The sequence below is a fragment of the Camponotus vicinus genome, unplaced genomic scaffold (genome assembly GCF_025532165.1).
Source record: "Camponotus vicinus isolate PSW18456_S1 unplaced genomic scaffold, iyCamVici1.0 SCAF_12, whole genome shotgun sequence".
Classification (NCBI taxonomy): Eukaryota; Metazoa; Arthropoda; class Insecta; order Hymenoptera; family Formicidae; genus Camponotus; species Camponotus vicinus.
The window spans coordinates 1,207,239-1,223,145 of record NW_028141948.1 but is presented as its reverse complement, the minus strand read 5'-3'; the positions used below and the strand labels follow the sequence as shown (position 1 = coordinate 1,223,145).

Here is a 15,907-nt window from a genome sequence, read left to right as displayed (position 1 = left end):
ATGTTTTTTCTTTTTTAATATATAAAATAAATGTATAGTTATTTTTCAGACACCCACAATATACATATGCATGTATCTATTTCTCCTTCTGTCATTTCTCGCCTACGTGTAATTGTTGGACATTTACAGATATGTCTCCAAATATAAAAGAATATAATGTGATACATATATGGAATTAGAAAGAATGCTAAAAAATGTGTCGCAACACAAGATAGATATTTATCTGAAGAGGAGAAAAAAATTCTATAGAATGTAATAATATATCATACTCTTTTAGCATAAATAATAGATATAGCAAACAACTTTATAAACAACTTTATTTTATCTATATCTCTATACTAGATTACATCTCAAGTGATTTTTTAATTATATGTATATAAATGCATGCATTAGATATACAGATAAATACCAAAAATAGAGTGAAATGAGAATGAAAAAGTAGGGAGCCTTGAACATGTGATCATCTGTCAGACTGATAAAAGATAATGTAATTGATATAGAGATAATATTTGCATTATATGCAATATTATGAAATAAAAATGTTAGCTTATTTTTTTTTTAATTATATGAGAATAAAACTTATTGATTATAAGATTTGCACAATTATCAATTTGAAATATATAAATTTTTCAAAATTGGAGAGAAAGTTTTATTTATATTATATACTACTGTAAATTTTTATATTTTTCATAATTCAAATATCAAAGATCGAAAACTGATATATTTGCATAAATATGTTCTAAAATTAATAATAAAAAAACATTCTAATCTTCAACGATTATATAAAATAACATATCTTAGTAAAAGTGTACATATAAGTTATATATATAAATTACAAACAGTTTATGTGATCTTTGTCTACAAAAATATATCGTTGATCTAATCTAATCTCAAAATAATATACCAATGATATAAAAGACACATGATACATTGATGTCCACTATTTTCATTACAAGTCTTTTGTTGATAGGATGATGCTGTTTGTACATATTTTGTGCGCTTTGCTGATTCTTTGTATATCAGTGGAGGCATACTTTAATGTGATAGCGGAAAAAGATGAGATCAATTTTGTGCTTTTGACAAAAGCATCCAAATATGCTCCAACTTGGTCTAGTCTAGATAGTCGACCACTTCCACCTTGGTATGATGAAGCAAAATTTGGAATATTTATTCATTGGGGTGTATTCAGTGTACCTAGTTTTGGCTCTGAATGGTTTTGGAACAATTGGAAAGGTTGAATGCGTTTATAATTTTTATATATTCAATATTATATATATATATATATATATATATATATATATATATGATATTAATACTTATATATTATATTATACTATATTTCTTATGCATATTTATTGTATAATATTGCACAGAGGAGACTACAAGTACGAAATATCATGATTTTATGAGACAAAGATATCCTCCAAATTTTACCTATCAAGATTTTGCACGTGATTTTACTGCTGAATTCTTCAATGCATCTGAGTGGGCTGAATTATTTAAAGCATCTGGTGCAAAATATGTTGTACTGACAAGCAAGCATCATGAAGGATATACACTATGGCCATCAAGATATTCATTTAGTTGGAATTCTATGGATGTGGGACCTAGAAAGGATCTTATTGGTAATATAGATGTAAAATAAAAGATAATAGATATTTACAAAAAATATAATCAAATTTGTTATATTAAATATATAAAAATCTTATATATTTTTTCTGATGAAAACAGGTGAACTAGCAGAAGCTATTCGACATGACACAAATATAAAATTTGGCTTGTACCATTCTATGTATGAATGGTATAATCCTCTTTATTTAACAGATAAAAAAAATAATTTTACAACAGATACATTTGTAACTCAAAAAATAATACCAGAGTTACAAGAGTTAATAGAAACTTACAAACCAGAAGTAGTTTGGTCCGATGGAGATTGGGAAGCATCAGATTCTTATTGGAAATCAAAGGAATTTTTAGCATGGTTATACAATGAAAGTCCTGTGAAGGACACAGTTGTGGTGAATGACAGGTGGGGCAGCAATATGCCATGCCATCATGGTGGTTTCTTTACATGTACTGATCGTTTTAACCCTGGTAAGTAAAATTTAAAATTATATAGTACCAAAAAAAAAATATTAAAAGATATTATTAAATTAAAGTTAATTAAATATATTTTTTTTAATTAATAAGATTTTGCTCTTTTTAGGTGTACTTCTTCCACACAAATGGGAAAACTGTATGACTATTGATAAAAAATCTTGGGGATTTCGTAGAAACGCTGTTTTATCCGAATATTTAACATTGGCAGAATTAGTGAAAGAATTAATAATCACTGTAAGCTGTGGTGGAAACTTATTGATGAACGTTGGACCAACAAAAGATGGGATCATCTCACCAATATTTGAAGAAAGACTGCATGGAATGGGTAAATATGCATCTGCTGTATCTTATCATATTTTTCATTATTAATTACATACATCATATTGATCTTTAGATAATCTTATGATATATAAACTTTTTTTTTGCTAGGTGCTTGGCTAGCAGTTAATGGAGAAGCTATTTACAATACTAAGCCTTGGACTGTACAGAATGACACCTTAACAGAAAGCACTTGGTACACACAAAGTAAAGATGAAAAACAACTATATGCCTCAATTTTAGAATGGCCAGAAAATGATATTTTATTGTTAGGTTCGCTTAAAACTTCAAAGAATTTCCAAATACAATTACTTGGCCATTCATCGATTATTTCTGTAAGTATGTTTTTGCTTTTGTCCAGTTTTTATAAAGAATGTAATAAAATAATTTTATGTAAATTTTAGTGGAAACAATCCGATGATAAATTAGAAATATATTTACCTGCTAATGCACATAGAGGACAACCAGCTTGGGTATTAAAGATTAAGAAGTGATATATAAAATATTTTATATAAGAGAACAATTTGTTTTAGAAATATATATATGTATATTTTTTTTGCTAAGAATATCTTGTTAGCTTTAAACATTTTTTATGTAAAACCTTTACAAAATAATATCTTTAAGAAAAAATTTCTATAAAGAAAAAAGGTCATTAAAAAATTCATTATAATTCAGTGTTTTGCACTTATAATTAAAAATTTACAGACATCTGAACGTCAGACTGTCTGAATATATATTTGTAATATGAAATGCCATATAACTTATATCGTTGACAAATAAACTTCAACAACAAAGTATTACACTTGAGCAACCTCATATAAGTAAGCTCCAAGTAGTTTTGTCTGCAAATAAAGACATTAATTATAATTTTAAAATGAAAATATTCAGAACTAGTAGATTTTTAAAAATTGCGCTAATTCAATTATACTTACTCCTTGGATGTAGTTATGTACGTTCAATTTTTCGTTTTGAGAATGCGCACCATCATCGCCTTGTCCAACTGGTAGGAGCAATACATTTTTACCAGTAACTTCCTGGAATGTGAGAGTAACTGGAATTGATCCACCTTCACGAGAGAGATCGGGCTCTACTTTGTAAACATGTTGAGTAGCTCTTCGACCGGCCATGTAATTCGGGTGTTCAGGATTCTCGGTCCATGGTTTCCCACCGTGATACATGTTTACATTTATGATGTTTGGACTACCCCTGGCTTGCCATTTTTTATTGATATATGCGATTATTTTCTCGGTTGTTTTATCTGGAGTCATATGAGGTACTATCCTGATTGAAAATTTGCCAATAACTTTGCTCGGAATAACAGTTTTCGCTCCTGATTCACTGAAAGCACCCTGTATTCCATGAAGGGATAAACTGGGTTGCCTCCAACGATGCATCAAAAGCTGAATCTGCAGGAATAGATACAAATTGAAATACCAATATGTTTCTAAATATATATATATATATATATATATATATATATATATATATATATGTATATAAATATATATATACCTTGTCTTCTTTATGTAACAGTTGCTTAGCTCCAACTGTTTCCTTAAATTCACCCACATCAAAATCTATATCTTTATAACTGGCCAATTCAGCTTCAGTTATTTTAGCTACATCATCATAAATACCATCTACCAAAATATGGCCATTAACATCAACCAAAGTATTCATTAAGTAAATCAGATCTGCCATAGCTTCATGTACACATCCACCAAAAGTACCACTATGCAAATCCTTGGCAGCACAAGTAACTTCTATGAAGAAATAGCAGATACCTCGCAGACCATAAGTAATACATGGCTTTTTAGTACCCAGCCAATAGTTATCAGATATGCAGACATAATCTATATTCTTTAGGAAACTGTCTTTCTTTGCCCAAAGGAGCTCATCTAAACCTTCACTTCCACTTTCTTCCATTCCTTCAAAAACAAACTATACAAAAATTTTAAAGGCTTAGTATATATATGCAAAGATAATAACAAAAGAACTATTAATTGATATTGAAGTTGAATATTTTTAAATATCTTATTAAGAAATACCTTGAGGTTAACAGGAATATCAATTCCACTTGCTTTGTAAGCTTGCAATGCATGTATCCAACAGAGAACTGGCCCTTTGTCATCGGTACTACCTCGTCCAAAAAGCTTTCCATCTTTTTCAATAAGAATAAAAGGTTCGGTATCCCAGCCATCTTCTTTTAGTGCCGGTTGTACATCCAAATGTCCGTACAAAAGTACAGTTTTCTTTTTTGGATCAGATCCAAGATCTCCAAGTAGTACAGGAGGAAGCGGAATTTTGCTATCATCAGAAAGAGTCTGTTGGCCTATGTCAACTAATTCTGTAGTTGCTCCAAGATTTTTCAATTTGGCTTCTGCCCATTTCATCATTTTTATTATTTCATCTCTATGATCTGGCCATGCTGATACAGATTTAATAGCTACTGCTTCTTTCAAATTATTTATATATTCTTGCTTATGTTCATCTATATATCTATAAAAATGTGAAAAAAAATAACAGTTAAGGGCAAAAATTAAATCTATCCAAAAATCTCTCTTAGCAAATATATGCATTCATATAAAATTAAAATATAAGGCACAAAACATACTTAAATAATGTTTCCAATGTCGATGGTAATGCCATGATTGTTAAACAATGGTAATATGCTCAGAAACACAACAGTGCAAGTGTCAGCTGGGTAGATGCAATGAACACTCACTTCAAACTTCTCAACAATGCTGATAGCTGATATCAGTAATAGCGTGATATCTAATCTCTCACACCTTTTTTCACAGTCACTTGAACATTGATCAGTGTATTCCACCTGAAAGCTTGCAGATAAATATCTGCGAAGTTTGTATTTATTCCTTTTTTTATGCAAATTCAAAATTATAAACAATGTTAATTTTTATAATTTTTTTTCTTATATATTTATAAAATAAGTTCGATATTTTCGTAGTTACCTTTGTTATCATATGACTGCGGACATTCTACAGTTATTCGATTGGCGTAGCATGCATGTTTGTTGCCCATTCATTGGCGTAGCATATTTCTTTTCAGATGTATATTTAACGAATTCTGTTCTTTCTTTGTCTTTCATATATAACTCTTGATTATATACATTTCATTTTAAATATAATATATATTAATTTTATTTTTCAACATTTAATTATATTCGAGTGCGCATTTACCCGGAATTATGTCAACGATATACGTATTACTCGAAGGATAATTTGACGTTTGACTCATCGCGCGCGGACCAGCTTAACCTGACACCTGACTTGTCAAGCCCGTTCCGCGCAAGTGCATTATGCCGTGCAATGTCAAACGAACTGCATCTCAAGTCTCTCTTCTTTCTAATATTTGTTCAAATTACACCTTACGAATCCTAAAAACGAGACAAATTTCGAGCATGATGCCGATTGCTGGAAACGCGTCGTGCGAGCGACGTAGTCGTGCTCATTGATGCGATTCACTTATTCTCCTAGTGTCGTATTTACGCTGATTTGCAGTGACATGCACGCTTGCGGGAATGTCAGTGAATGACGCACCTGCGGCTTCGCTAGTCCGAGGCTTTACGGAAGAGCATCCAAAGAATTGTCGCTTTCTCGTGGAGCCTGCGGGCATTAAGTCATTTTATTAATATTTATGTGCATGCGATACTCTCGGTAATCAATAATCAGTAATGACGCTTACATGTAATTGTCAACGAAGCGAAAACACTCTAATGAAAGTATAAAAATATAGTTATAATAATGTTGTGTTACGCTACATAAATATAGCATAAAAAGTATAGCAAATATGGTGCGTGTGATAACAGTGCACAATTTCCTGGGGCAAAATGTCACCCAGATCGAGGAGCCCACAGCAACGTGCACGGCCACCAGCCAGAGGCGAGAGATGCTTCTGCTGGCATTATCTACGCATTGTGTGGAAGTGTGGGAACTGATGAATTCGGATGTCAAATTGCGCACTGTTTTCCCCACAGTAGACATGATCAATCAAATGGTACATTGCGCTAAGGGAGATTACATCGTGACACTGGAATCAAAATATCTCAGAGACACTGTGAGCAATAATCATGCGAATAAAATCACTTCTAATTTTGTAAGAATTTACGTGAACTGGGCTACGGTGAAGGACCAGAGTCAGCCGATGCGAGCCAGAATCGCCGGACGCGTTACTCCGAGTTTGAATCGACCCTTGAATAGCTTGGAGATGATAGAATTACCTCTAAATATACAACCTACATTGATCGCCTGCTGTCAGAGCACCGGTAACTTATTAGTAGCCTCAGGAAACACTGCTGTTTTACACGAGTTCAAGATTGAAACGCAACAAGTATCAAAAATGAAATTTATAGATTTTGAATCTAGACCATGGTCCTTGGGATTTTCGTTCGCACCGACACACATGGAAATTGTAGAAGATTTTATAGCAATTATGGATAATGTAAATTTGTCCGTTTTTCGTCTCACAAATTCAATGTACGAAGATATTGACCAACTTAGCTCTTTAGCTTCTACAAATTCCTCTTCCGTCGATAAGACATCCATATCCACAGATTCATCTCTAGTAGAAAATAGTAATAGCCTTGGGAATGAAGATATGTCGCAAGGAACAAATACAAAACACAAATCTATAGATCAAGATTACCAACACACGACATATGAAAATAATGAGACAGTGATAACTAATCTAAAATCCAAAGATAAAAAGCACAAGGGCACAAAAGGAAGTGCATGGTATAAATTGGAAATCGCTGACTTCAACAAAACAAAATCAAGTAACGATAGAAATTATATAGACTGGGAGCACTTAATATGCAACGAAAAAGATGAAATGCATAGACTAATTACGCATGGAATAATTGATCCCACTTCGCAACCACTTACAGTGAATTTACCATTAATAAGTTCAGAAAGAGCTGGACCAGGTCATGCTCTCAGTCCCTTTATCCTAAATTCAGCAGACATAAGAATCTTCATCAAGACAACTTCGCCTGACATAGGTTGGTCTGAAAATTATATAATAAAAAATTTGTTATGTCTGAAAATCAATGCTGGCAATAATAATGTCAAGATAGATGGAATTTTAGATATCTTTAGATGCCTGGTATTGAAACCATTATACATGAAGAGAGAATGTAACGTTACTGGCGTGAAGAAATCTATGCTGAAATCTGACAAGTACAGATATTTGCAGGGTGTAAGTTGCTTCGTTTGCACTACACAGGAGGGATACTTGTATCACTTTTCAGCAACAAGCAATAATTCCCTGGACGCGACGTGTTTGACTACTTATCCATTCACTGCACCTGTTCATCATGTAGCATTGGAACATACAATACTTCATGTATTGACCGAGGCTGGTCTGGAGTCCTATACATTACGTCTTTCTCATCATATTGCAAAACTTTCAAACTGCATGGACGGCGTTAGAGTAACTTGCCCCAGTATTACTGAACCGGTAAGTCTAATCGGTTTGAGGCCGTTTCTAGGAATACAAAAACTATTGCATACAAAAACTTACATAGTGTTGTTGGCTAAAGCTGATAATTCTTGGACCATGTACTCTCTAAATCTACCTAAACTCGAGAACATATATTTCGACATCTTGAATGCGGCAAAAAATCATAAATCCTCCAGTCCAAGTACTTATCGACATTTGCTGGGAGAAGCACATACCTTGATACGCTTGGCGAAAGATATATCTAACGATCCGGATAATGAAGAACTCGATGACACAATGCATAAAAATGATCTTAAATTGAAAAATCTCTATAATCAATCTTGTGCGTTGCTCGCAGATTACTACATACGATCGGAGATTGAATCGGATTGGGATTTGTGTATTCCTTACTACAAGATGTCTGGATTGAAGCCTTCGGAAGTATTATCTAGAAAGTGTAGTCAGGACGCGCCAGGACTCTTAACGTTCTTGACGGATGCGCTTTTTACGATGAAGAACGGACCCGAGGCGGATGCGCTCTTCCAAGGGTATAATATTATAGAGATCATTTGTAAGCTGGAGAAGGAAGATTTGTTGAAACTGATTTTCAGCAGTCCTGTACTGAGGGAATACGCTACTGAGAAATTAATCAATCTTCTGCTAACACACGAGACCGATGACACTGTCAAACTTGCCCTGGCACTCTTATACATCCAAGCGGACAAGCAGGAACAAGCGGAGAAGGTGCTGGAACCAGTTTCTGTGCAATGTATTAAGCAGATCATCCTGGCACGTTGGGAATTGCTGTTCGATATAACTGCAATGAAAAAAAGAAGTCCTATGATCCCCACTTTCTCGGACTTTGCTGGTACATTGATGCTTATAAAAAATACCACTTTCGCGGATATCCTCATACAGATAATAGAAGATGAAGGTGCGTTATCGTTGCATCAAATCATACAAGTATTCCTGGAATATTTACCGTCACGAGTTGGAAGAGACGGACACAATGCGGCTGCTACATTGCAAGTTTTTCTCGAAAAATATCTACATGATTATTTCAGCTCGAAGTCTATGATTGAGTGGCCATCAGTTGTAAATAAAAATCAGATACGCTCAGACTTTGCTCTCGTCGAAGCATTCAAATTGTTAGTGCGATCATATCTAGGTAAATTAACTCAAACAAAAGTATATAAAACTGATTTCCAAGATGATGAGGAGAAGAACGATAAGGAGTACTTTATGTTCGCCAAGTATCGACCCAGCTATTTGAATAAAATGCCACCATATGCTAAAGATTATCAGAAAATTTTAAACATGAACGACTTTAAAGATTTGACAAATCTTAATAATGCATCCGAAAGCGAAAAGATTATACCTAAAGAATTGTTTAAGCTGCAATCTGTATTGTCGTGTGAATTTTTACCAGTTGAATGTTTGCACGAAGTCAAGCAATTCCTTGAAACGCAAAACATTGATGGAAGCTTATCTCTCAAGACTTTATGCATTCAGAATACAGAAGAAGTAACGACAATTCTGATGGATAATTGTCCACAGGCTATAGTACAATATGCAAAGGTATTTATGATATACATAATACTCTAGATTCAAATGTGAATCTTGCCCGAATATTTAATTGTTTTTCTATTTCAGGATAAATATACAAAAGATACTGAATGGAAATATCTTATCGAATTAACACAGGATAAAATTGCTGCTTCAATGATGCAACAAGAATTACAGCTCTTGTATACACAGATTATGAAGGGTAAGTTAATATATGTAAATAATATATATGTATAATAAAATAATCTTTTTTCTCAAATTTATAGAGATCTTGAATTATTTGCCGCATACGTTACCTATGAAAAGTCTTCATCGCGTCTTGCCTCGAGATGACATGGCAACGTTTCAACGATGCACCGAAATGTGCAATCAAATAATGCACGCGGATCACGTAAAATCGTTGATAATGGAAACTGGGCAACAACTTTTAACAACTCTAAAGTTGTGAAGATAGGAATATTCATTAAATATTTATTAGCTAATTTCTAGTCAAAAAAATGATTGAGGAATTACAAATATAAATTCCAATATCACGTTTTAACAATTATATTACGAAAGACTACTTTATGTGCACTTATAATCGCAAATTAACTATTTCTACAAATGTTTCAGACATATGTTCCTGATCAATGTAGCCACATAAGCTAATGTTCGTTAGTTAATAGTTGTGCTAACGCACTCATTTTTAATAATGAATAATTGTCATTAATTATAAAAAGAAAAGCTCGGAAACAAATACTAGAAAAAGAATTTGTCTATAATTAATTGTTGAATCGTGTTTTATATAGATATATTGTGACTAAAGATATAAAAAGAATCTGTTCCAGAGGTGCAATAATTTCAATATACAAATTTGACAAATATTAATGTAAACTAATAATATTTGAAACATATTACTTCTACAAAAAGTAAAATTTACGGAATATATTAATTATATCTTGTTGATTTTAATTTTATGAGGAAGAGAATAAAAAAAGTCTAGCAAAAGGAAAATTACCTTCATTATCATAGCAAAGTGTGTTGAGCACCAAAGGCACTCAAACACACTATGCTTGAGTAAACATAGATGCGCGCACAAAGTTGTTAAGTTATATATAAATGTGTGCGTTATTATCTATTACCTATAATCTATTATGATATGAAAACAGTGCGATATTAATGCTTATAAAAATACATGTGGATGAAAACCAAAATTAAAAAGATTACTGTAATTATATTATAATTAATTGCATGTAGAAGTAATTATATAAATGTTTGAACTATACTATGCACACAGAACTATTATAGCATTGTATCAAGATTTTTCATAATTATCAAATTTGTTCTGCTTCTGGGACAGATATGTCTTTAGCAAGATGAATTTTATTAAAATAGTTTTTATCAATCTGTTGATCCTAATGAATAGTTTTATGTAATCAATTTTTAAGTGTTACAGAATATGTAACTTTGATGTGCCTTTAGGAATGATTTCTTCTTTATTGTAAATCTAATTATGTTAGAATTGATCAATAATATTTATAATTCATTATAAAATTTAAAAAATACATAATATTCAGCAATTGTTCTTTTATATTTTATTTATATCTTTTGCAATCCTTAACAAGATAATCAATAGTTATTAATAATCATTAATAGATCTGTTAATATAAAAAAAATTATATTTTAAAATTTATATTTTTTGTTAATATTACGGTAATCTGATATATAAATAAATAACAATAACAATAAGCATAAAAATACACACACATATAACTTTTGATAAAAACGTTTCCCAAATCAATGTTGTGGGTAAAATTTTTTTTCCTCTTGAATCCAAATATGTAATTATAGAATGTTCCATTTGAAATTTTAAAGTTACTTTCCATCTGTTTTAAAGAAACCTGAACTTAACATAATTAAAAAGATTTTTTGAAAACATATTTTTGGATTTTTAATTGTGGATTTATAAGCTTATAACATTGTGGTTCACTTTGTGTGTGTGTGTGTGTATATATAATTGTCCCCTAATATTATCAAATGTGTTCATAATTATATTGTTAAAATAATAAATAGTTTCTATATTATTTCAATTATTAGTTTTCTTAATTTTTTATATTTTATACACATGATATCAAAAAAAGCTATTATTTCAATTATATTGAATTATTTCAATTATATTGAATAAACTAAAAATAATTAAAATGGATATTTATTTGAACTGGTCAAAAAATCAATATGTGAGACAAAGTTCAATAATATCATTTATATTTGCATATTTTTGAATATATCTTTTATATTTGCATATTTTTTGTTCTTAATTATTTAAAATATTTCAGATTTTATTTTTGCTAATTATATGTATATTTTACTAAAGTATATTGGAAAAAACATTTTTTTCATTTCTCACCTCTACAAAATAATTTATATAAAAATGAATCATATTGTGTAATTCATTTTCAGATTGTTTGATTTGATAAATCATTTGCATTCATTTATATGATTTCAAATTCCTTATTTAACTTAGACAGATCTCTGAAAAAAAGAGAATAACATATTTTGAATTATTGTTGTAAATCCCTTCTAATAGGTTATTATCTAATTGTAAAAAATAAAATGACTGCAAAATTACCTGTTTTCTACAGCTTCCATCAATTCATATTTATGCATCAATGATATAACTAATCTTAATGTAGACCATATTGTGTTTGACATTGCTTTAGGAGATACAGTGTTGGCCTGTGGACCTCTTCCTGCAGCTTGTTGATTTAAGGCTGTCAAAAGATGTTCACCTGCTTCTCTATATCATATAATTTTATTGATATGAGGCAATTTCCTTCATATTTTAAAATTATAAAAAAAACAAAAAACAATTAAAAAAAAATTATATTTACTTATACACTCCCAGATTAACACAAGATATGCCGAGATTGTAACGTGCTCGAATAAATCCAGGCGATAGCTCTAAGGCACGATGGTATGCATTTACAGCTTCTGCTGATCGCTGACCGTTAGCCAGAGTGGCACCTAATCTATTCCATAATCTGGAGTCCTTTTGGAAATGTATAGTTAAATATACTGATATAGTCGAGTAGTATCAAAATATACTGGTTAGCCCAATATAATAGAAATAGAAATCAAAATAGAAGTAGGTTACACTTACATCAGGACGTACTTGTAATGCTGCTTGGAAACAATCTACAGCTTTATTATAATCACTTGACAAATTAAACAATATACCTAGTCCACACTGTACATCCGCATCAATTTCATCTCGAGGATTCATTCTCGCTGCTTGAATATATAAATCTTTGACTTCATCATATACTTTACTACAACAAAGTATTATGTTGAAAATAATATTTTTTCAGCATTAAAACTTATTTTTAACTTACTCATATAATAAGGTAGACACACTGAAATTCTGTTGTTCTTCTTTTGTAAGATTAGACTCTGGAATTGATAGATGCTTATATTTTTGATTTTTTAGTAACCACTCTTTCAATGTTAGACAGGCTTGTTTTTGATAGGATTCATTTGCATAAGAAGCTGCTAATGCCATGAGAGCAACACTGTTAGATGGTTCCAAGCACAAACAACGATTCAAAGCAGAGATAGCTAAAGGATCCTGCTCGTTCTCAGCTTGTGTTTTACCAAGAAGTAGCCAAGCTTCAACATTATTTTCATCCTGCTGAACAGCTGCTTCAAAACAGAGTACAGCACTTGGTAAATCTCCCGCTTCTAACCGTTTCTTGCCTTCTGCCAGTGCATTTGGTAAATCCTTCATAGGATTTGTTTCACAAAATTCATATTCCTTGTTAAATGGATCATAATATGTGTCAAATTCTGATACCCATGGATGTGTGGAAGAGAGCCCGTCTGCAGATACTTTGTCCCATTCATCTTGAAACCGCTTCCATAATGAATCTAATTTATATTCTAAGATGTATCATATTTTTATATTTATCACAATATATTACACACATACATATACAAAATATATATTTCCAAAGAAAGGCTAAGAATACCTGAGGATGGATTTTCCTTTACAAATTCGTCTATCCATGTACCCGCAACTTCTAGTTCTTCTTCTACCTTGTTTAAGACTGTATCGTCATAATTAATATTATCAATTGAACTATCTTCTGGTTTTTGTTTATGTACAAAATATTGCTCTAATTCTTCAATTCCATCATCCAAGTTGGCTATTTCTCTTTGCGCTTCTATTGGAATATCACCTTCCTGTTTCATAAATTTCATAAATCTTGAATATGCATAATTTGGATCTTCATCTTTTATAATTTGTGCATTATTTTTGTTAATATTATCTTGTACACTGTTTATGTTATGTTCCAAATAATCTTCCACCCATTTTGAATCTAGACCAAGTTTGCTAGTTTCAAGAAACTGTGTGTTTTCTTCCTGAGTGGATTGCGTTAAAGGTGTATTCCATATATTATCCACATGATGTTCCTATATTTTATTATAATAATTAAATATTTTAAATGCTAGAAAGATATAGAGAGAGAAACTGTATGTAGCAAATGAATATTTTATGAAATTACTTCAAATTGCTTAGCAGACTTAAAACATAGATTTTCCCAAGCTGTATCTAAATCACTTAATTCTTCGACGACTCCAGGTGCTGCTATCGGAGGATGGATATTTTGATCGATATCTCTCATTTCTTGTAGTAAATTGTCCATCCGAAATGTCTGTGGGCAGGCAGGCTCTTCTAAAAATTGTTGAACTAACTGATCCGCATCCTGTGCTTGAAAAGTCTCGGATGGCCTAAAAGGCTGAATTCCTTCCTCCTTGAAACCATGATCTTGTACATAATGTGATGCAAGGCGCATTAAAGAGCTGGGACCTCCACAGTCTCCTTCCACTAATTCACGAAATGCCATTTTTTTGTATATTGTTATTAGAATTTCCTGCAAAAGGATAAAAATTTGCTAATTTTTTTATATGTCAAACTATCTTATGTGCGTAGATTATATCTTATATATATATTACCCAATATTCGTATATCAAATCCAATATTTATATTTCGATAAGATGCGCACAGTGGTCAGCCAAATAATAGCTATCGACTTCAATCTCTCGTAAAAATAAATAATTAACGATCACCTGACAATGATTATTTCGTCGTACTCACTTATTTTGCGCTAATAATATCGTTACGTTATCGTCATATGTGTTTATCAGGCATGAATAGCAAGAATTATGTTAATTCTATGATTGAGACTTTGGACCAGAATGGCTGGAAAAGGGAGGGGAAAAGCTGGACGAGGAATGTGTATGATAGATCAGCGAGTAAAGCGAGAGTAAAAAAAGAGCTCAATGGATAAAGTCTGTATCAAACTACGTTGAATACGAAGATTAAAGATTGAAGTTCGACCAATCACAATAAAAGAAGTTAAAATTTCTTCGTTTTAATTGGTCAAATTGCAATCTTCAATCTTTAATGCGTAGTCTGATACAGGCTTAAGGGCAATATAAAAGTTTGAAGTTTTTATAATTATTTGATAATATATACATTAATTTATACAAAAAAGTTATTTTAACGAAGAAAAATCTCCTATAAATAAAATATGATATTGTAGATATATATTTTAAGTAGAATATGTGTTATATTCTTCAATTTTCACGTTTCTCGCTAGTAGTCTTCGAACCGTATTTTACTTTATATAGCTGTTCCGAAATAAACCTACGGGAGGTTCTCTGGGTTAACACCGCGGAGCTACAATCGAGTTCCTAGTAACTCTTATAGCTCTGAGGAAGGTCCCTGGACACGTGGCAGAAAGTGCCGTGGCTTAAACACCATCAGCCTCCGCCATCTCACGAAAAGAAGGGAAGCTACGGCTGATCTTACGTGTTGCAGGTGTGAGAGTATTGGTCAAAGCTAAAGTAATGTGTGTAAAAATGGCCATTACCCGACATTGAACCAAACAGGGCCTATCAAACCAGGAAACTTCATCTTTTTTTTTTTGCCTCAAGATTTAGAGATATCTACTTCGAAAAATAAAATATTTTTTTAATCGAAAATAATATATTTTAATAACTAATTTCTAAAATTATTACAATAAATAATAAGACAATATGTATGTTCGACTTTCAAATGCCTCAAATGTTATAGTAAAATAAAATTTATTTAAAAAAAATCGTAAAACAATAACATTTATTGAAATTTATGTTATTTATATTATTATTACTTATATTTCATTCTCTATAGCAATATACATAAGGTCTATACATATGTATATTTTATATATATGTATAATTTTCAAATGAGAATATTTCGAGTAAAATCGACATATTTTATATAACTTATTTCTAGGAAATTATTATAACTTAATCAATATGAATTACGTGTGACGTTTTAAGATGATCATATATCTTGAGATGATTATGTCTTCCTCTCTTATTATCGATATTATCTTATTATCGCACTACCTTATTATTGCATAATATATAATTAAATATAATA

At 31.3% G+C, this 15,907-nt stretch overlaps 4 protein-coding genes across 8 annotated transcripts; 2 read left to right on the top strand and 2 right to left on the bottom strand.

Moving 5' to 3' along the window:
* The first annotated feature begins 73 nt into the window (after window positions 1–73).
* Fuca (alpha-L-fucosidase) lies at window positions 74–3,088 on the top strand. The gene is made up of 7 exons (XM_083085119.1): window positions 74–252; window positions 971–1,233; window positions 1,374–1,625; window positions 1,732–2,094; window positions 2,207–2,425; window positions 2,530–2,753; window positions 2,823–3,088. Exons 1-7 carry the CDS (start codon window positions 170–172, stop codon window positions 2,910–2,912), a joined length of 1,494 nt encoding a protein of 497 aa, XP_082941245.1. The 5' UTR covers window positions 74–169; the 3' UTR covers window positions 2,913–3,088.
* Cndp2 (Cytosolic non-specific dipeptidase 2) lies at window positions 3,066–5,763 on the bottom strand. The gene is made up of 6 exons (XM_083085126.1): window positions 5,388–5,763; window positions 5,033–5,270; window positions 4,467–4,917; window positions 3,931–4,359; window positions 3,351–3,824; window positions 3,066–3,260 (listed from the first exon to the last, which is right to left on the bottom strand). Exons 2-6 carry the CDS (start codon window positions 5,065–5,067, stop codon window positions 3,216–3,218), a joined length of 1,434 nt encoding a protein of 477 aa, XP_082941252.1. The 5' UTR covers window positions 5,068–5,270; window positions 5,388–5,763; the 3' UTR covers window positions 3,066–3,215.
* LOC145963319 (BLOC-2 complex member HPS3) lies at window positions 5,709–11,011 on the top strand. The gene is made up of 3 exons (XM_083085114.1): window positions 5,709–9,453; window positions 9,529–9,643; window positions 9,708–11,011. Exons 1-3 carry the CDS (start codon window positions 6,226–6,228, stop codon window positions 9,887–9,889), a joined length of 3,525 nt encoding a protein of 1,174 aa, XP_082941240.1. The 5' UTR covers window positions 5,709–6,225; the 3' UTR covers window positions 9,890–11,011.
* On the bottom strand, window positions 11,001–14,793 carry Pex5 (peroxisomal biogenesis factor 5). Of its 5 annotated transcripts, none has more exons than XR_014436126.1 (9): window positions 14,434–14,789; window positions 13,983–14,351; window positions 13,446–13,890; window positions 12,813–13,356; window positions 12,581–12,749; window positions 12,312–12,469; window positions 12,050–12,217; window positions 11,828–11,952; window positions 11,001–11,306 (listed from the first exon to the last, which is right to left on the bottom strand). XR_014436126.1 is itself a non-coding variant. In XM_083085117.1 (9 exons), exons 2-9 carry the CDS (start codon window positions 14,322–14,324, stop codon window positions 11,913–11,915), a joined length of 1,773 nt encoding a protein of 590 aa, XP_082941243.1. In that variant the 5' UTR covers window positions 14,325–14,351; window positions 14,434–14,789; the 3' UTR covers window positions 11,001–11,912. The 5 variants fall into 5 exon arrangements, 4 of the variants coding, with proteins under 4 accessions (XP_082941243.1, XP_082941241.1, XP_082941242.1 ...); XM_083085117.1 differs by having other exon boundaries at window positions 11,001–11,952; window positions 13,446–13,659; window positions 13,753–13,890; XM_083085115.1 differs by having other exon boundaries at window positions 11,001–11,952.
* Between the last annotated feature and the right edge of the window lie 1,114 nt (window positions 14,794–15,907).

Bases quoted from the DNA above. Each gene is read 5' to 3' on its own strand.
- Fuca (XM_083085119.1), top strand. From the start codon at position 170: ATGGAATTAGAAAGAATGCTAAAAAATGTGTCGCAACACAAGATAGAT. The intron at 1,234-1,373 runs GTTGAATGCGTT...AATATTGCACAG, and splicing joins GTTTTGGAACAATTGGAAAG to AGGAGACTACAAGTACGAAA. The intron at 2,095-2,206 runs GTAAGTAAAATT...TGCTCTTTTTAG, and splicing joins TACTGATCGTTTTAACCCTG to GTGTACTTCTTCCACACAAA.
- LOC145963319 (XM_083085114.1), top strand. From the start codon at position 6,226: ATGGTGCGTGTGATAACAGTGCACAATTTCCTGGGGCAAAATGTCACC. The intron at 9,454-9,528 runs GTATTTATGATA...TTTCTATTTCAG, and splicing joins CTATAGTACAATATGCAAAG to GATAAATATACAAAAGATAC. The intron at 9,644-9,707 runs GTAAGTTAATAT...TCAAATTTATAG, and splicing joins GTATACACAGATTATGAAGG to AGATCTTGAATTATTTGCCG.
- Cndp2 (XM_083085126.1), bottom strand. From the start codon at position 5,067: ATGGCATTACCATCGACATTGGAAACATTATTTAA. The intron at 4,918-5,032 runs GTATGTTTTGTG...ACATTTTTATAG, and splicing joins ACATTGGAAACATTATTTAA to ATATATAGATGAACATAAGC. The intron at 4,360-4,466 runs GTATTTCTTAAT...ATTTTTGTATAG, and splicing joins ATATTCCTGTTAACCTCAAG to TTTGTTTTTGAAGGAATGGA.
- Pex5 (XM_083085115.1), bottom strand. From the start codon at position 14,324: ATGGCATTTCGTGAATTAGTGGAAGGAGACTGTGGAGGTCCCAGCTCT. The intron at 13,891-13,982 runs GTAATTTCATAA...AATAAAATATAG, and splicing joins AGTCTGCTAAGCAATTTGAA to GAACATCATGTGGATAATAT. The intron at 12,218-12,311 runs GTAAATATAATT...TATATGATATAG, and splicing joins GTTAATCTGGGAGTGTATAA to AGAAGCAGGTGAACATCTTT.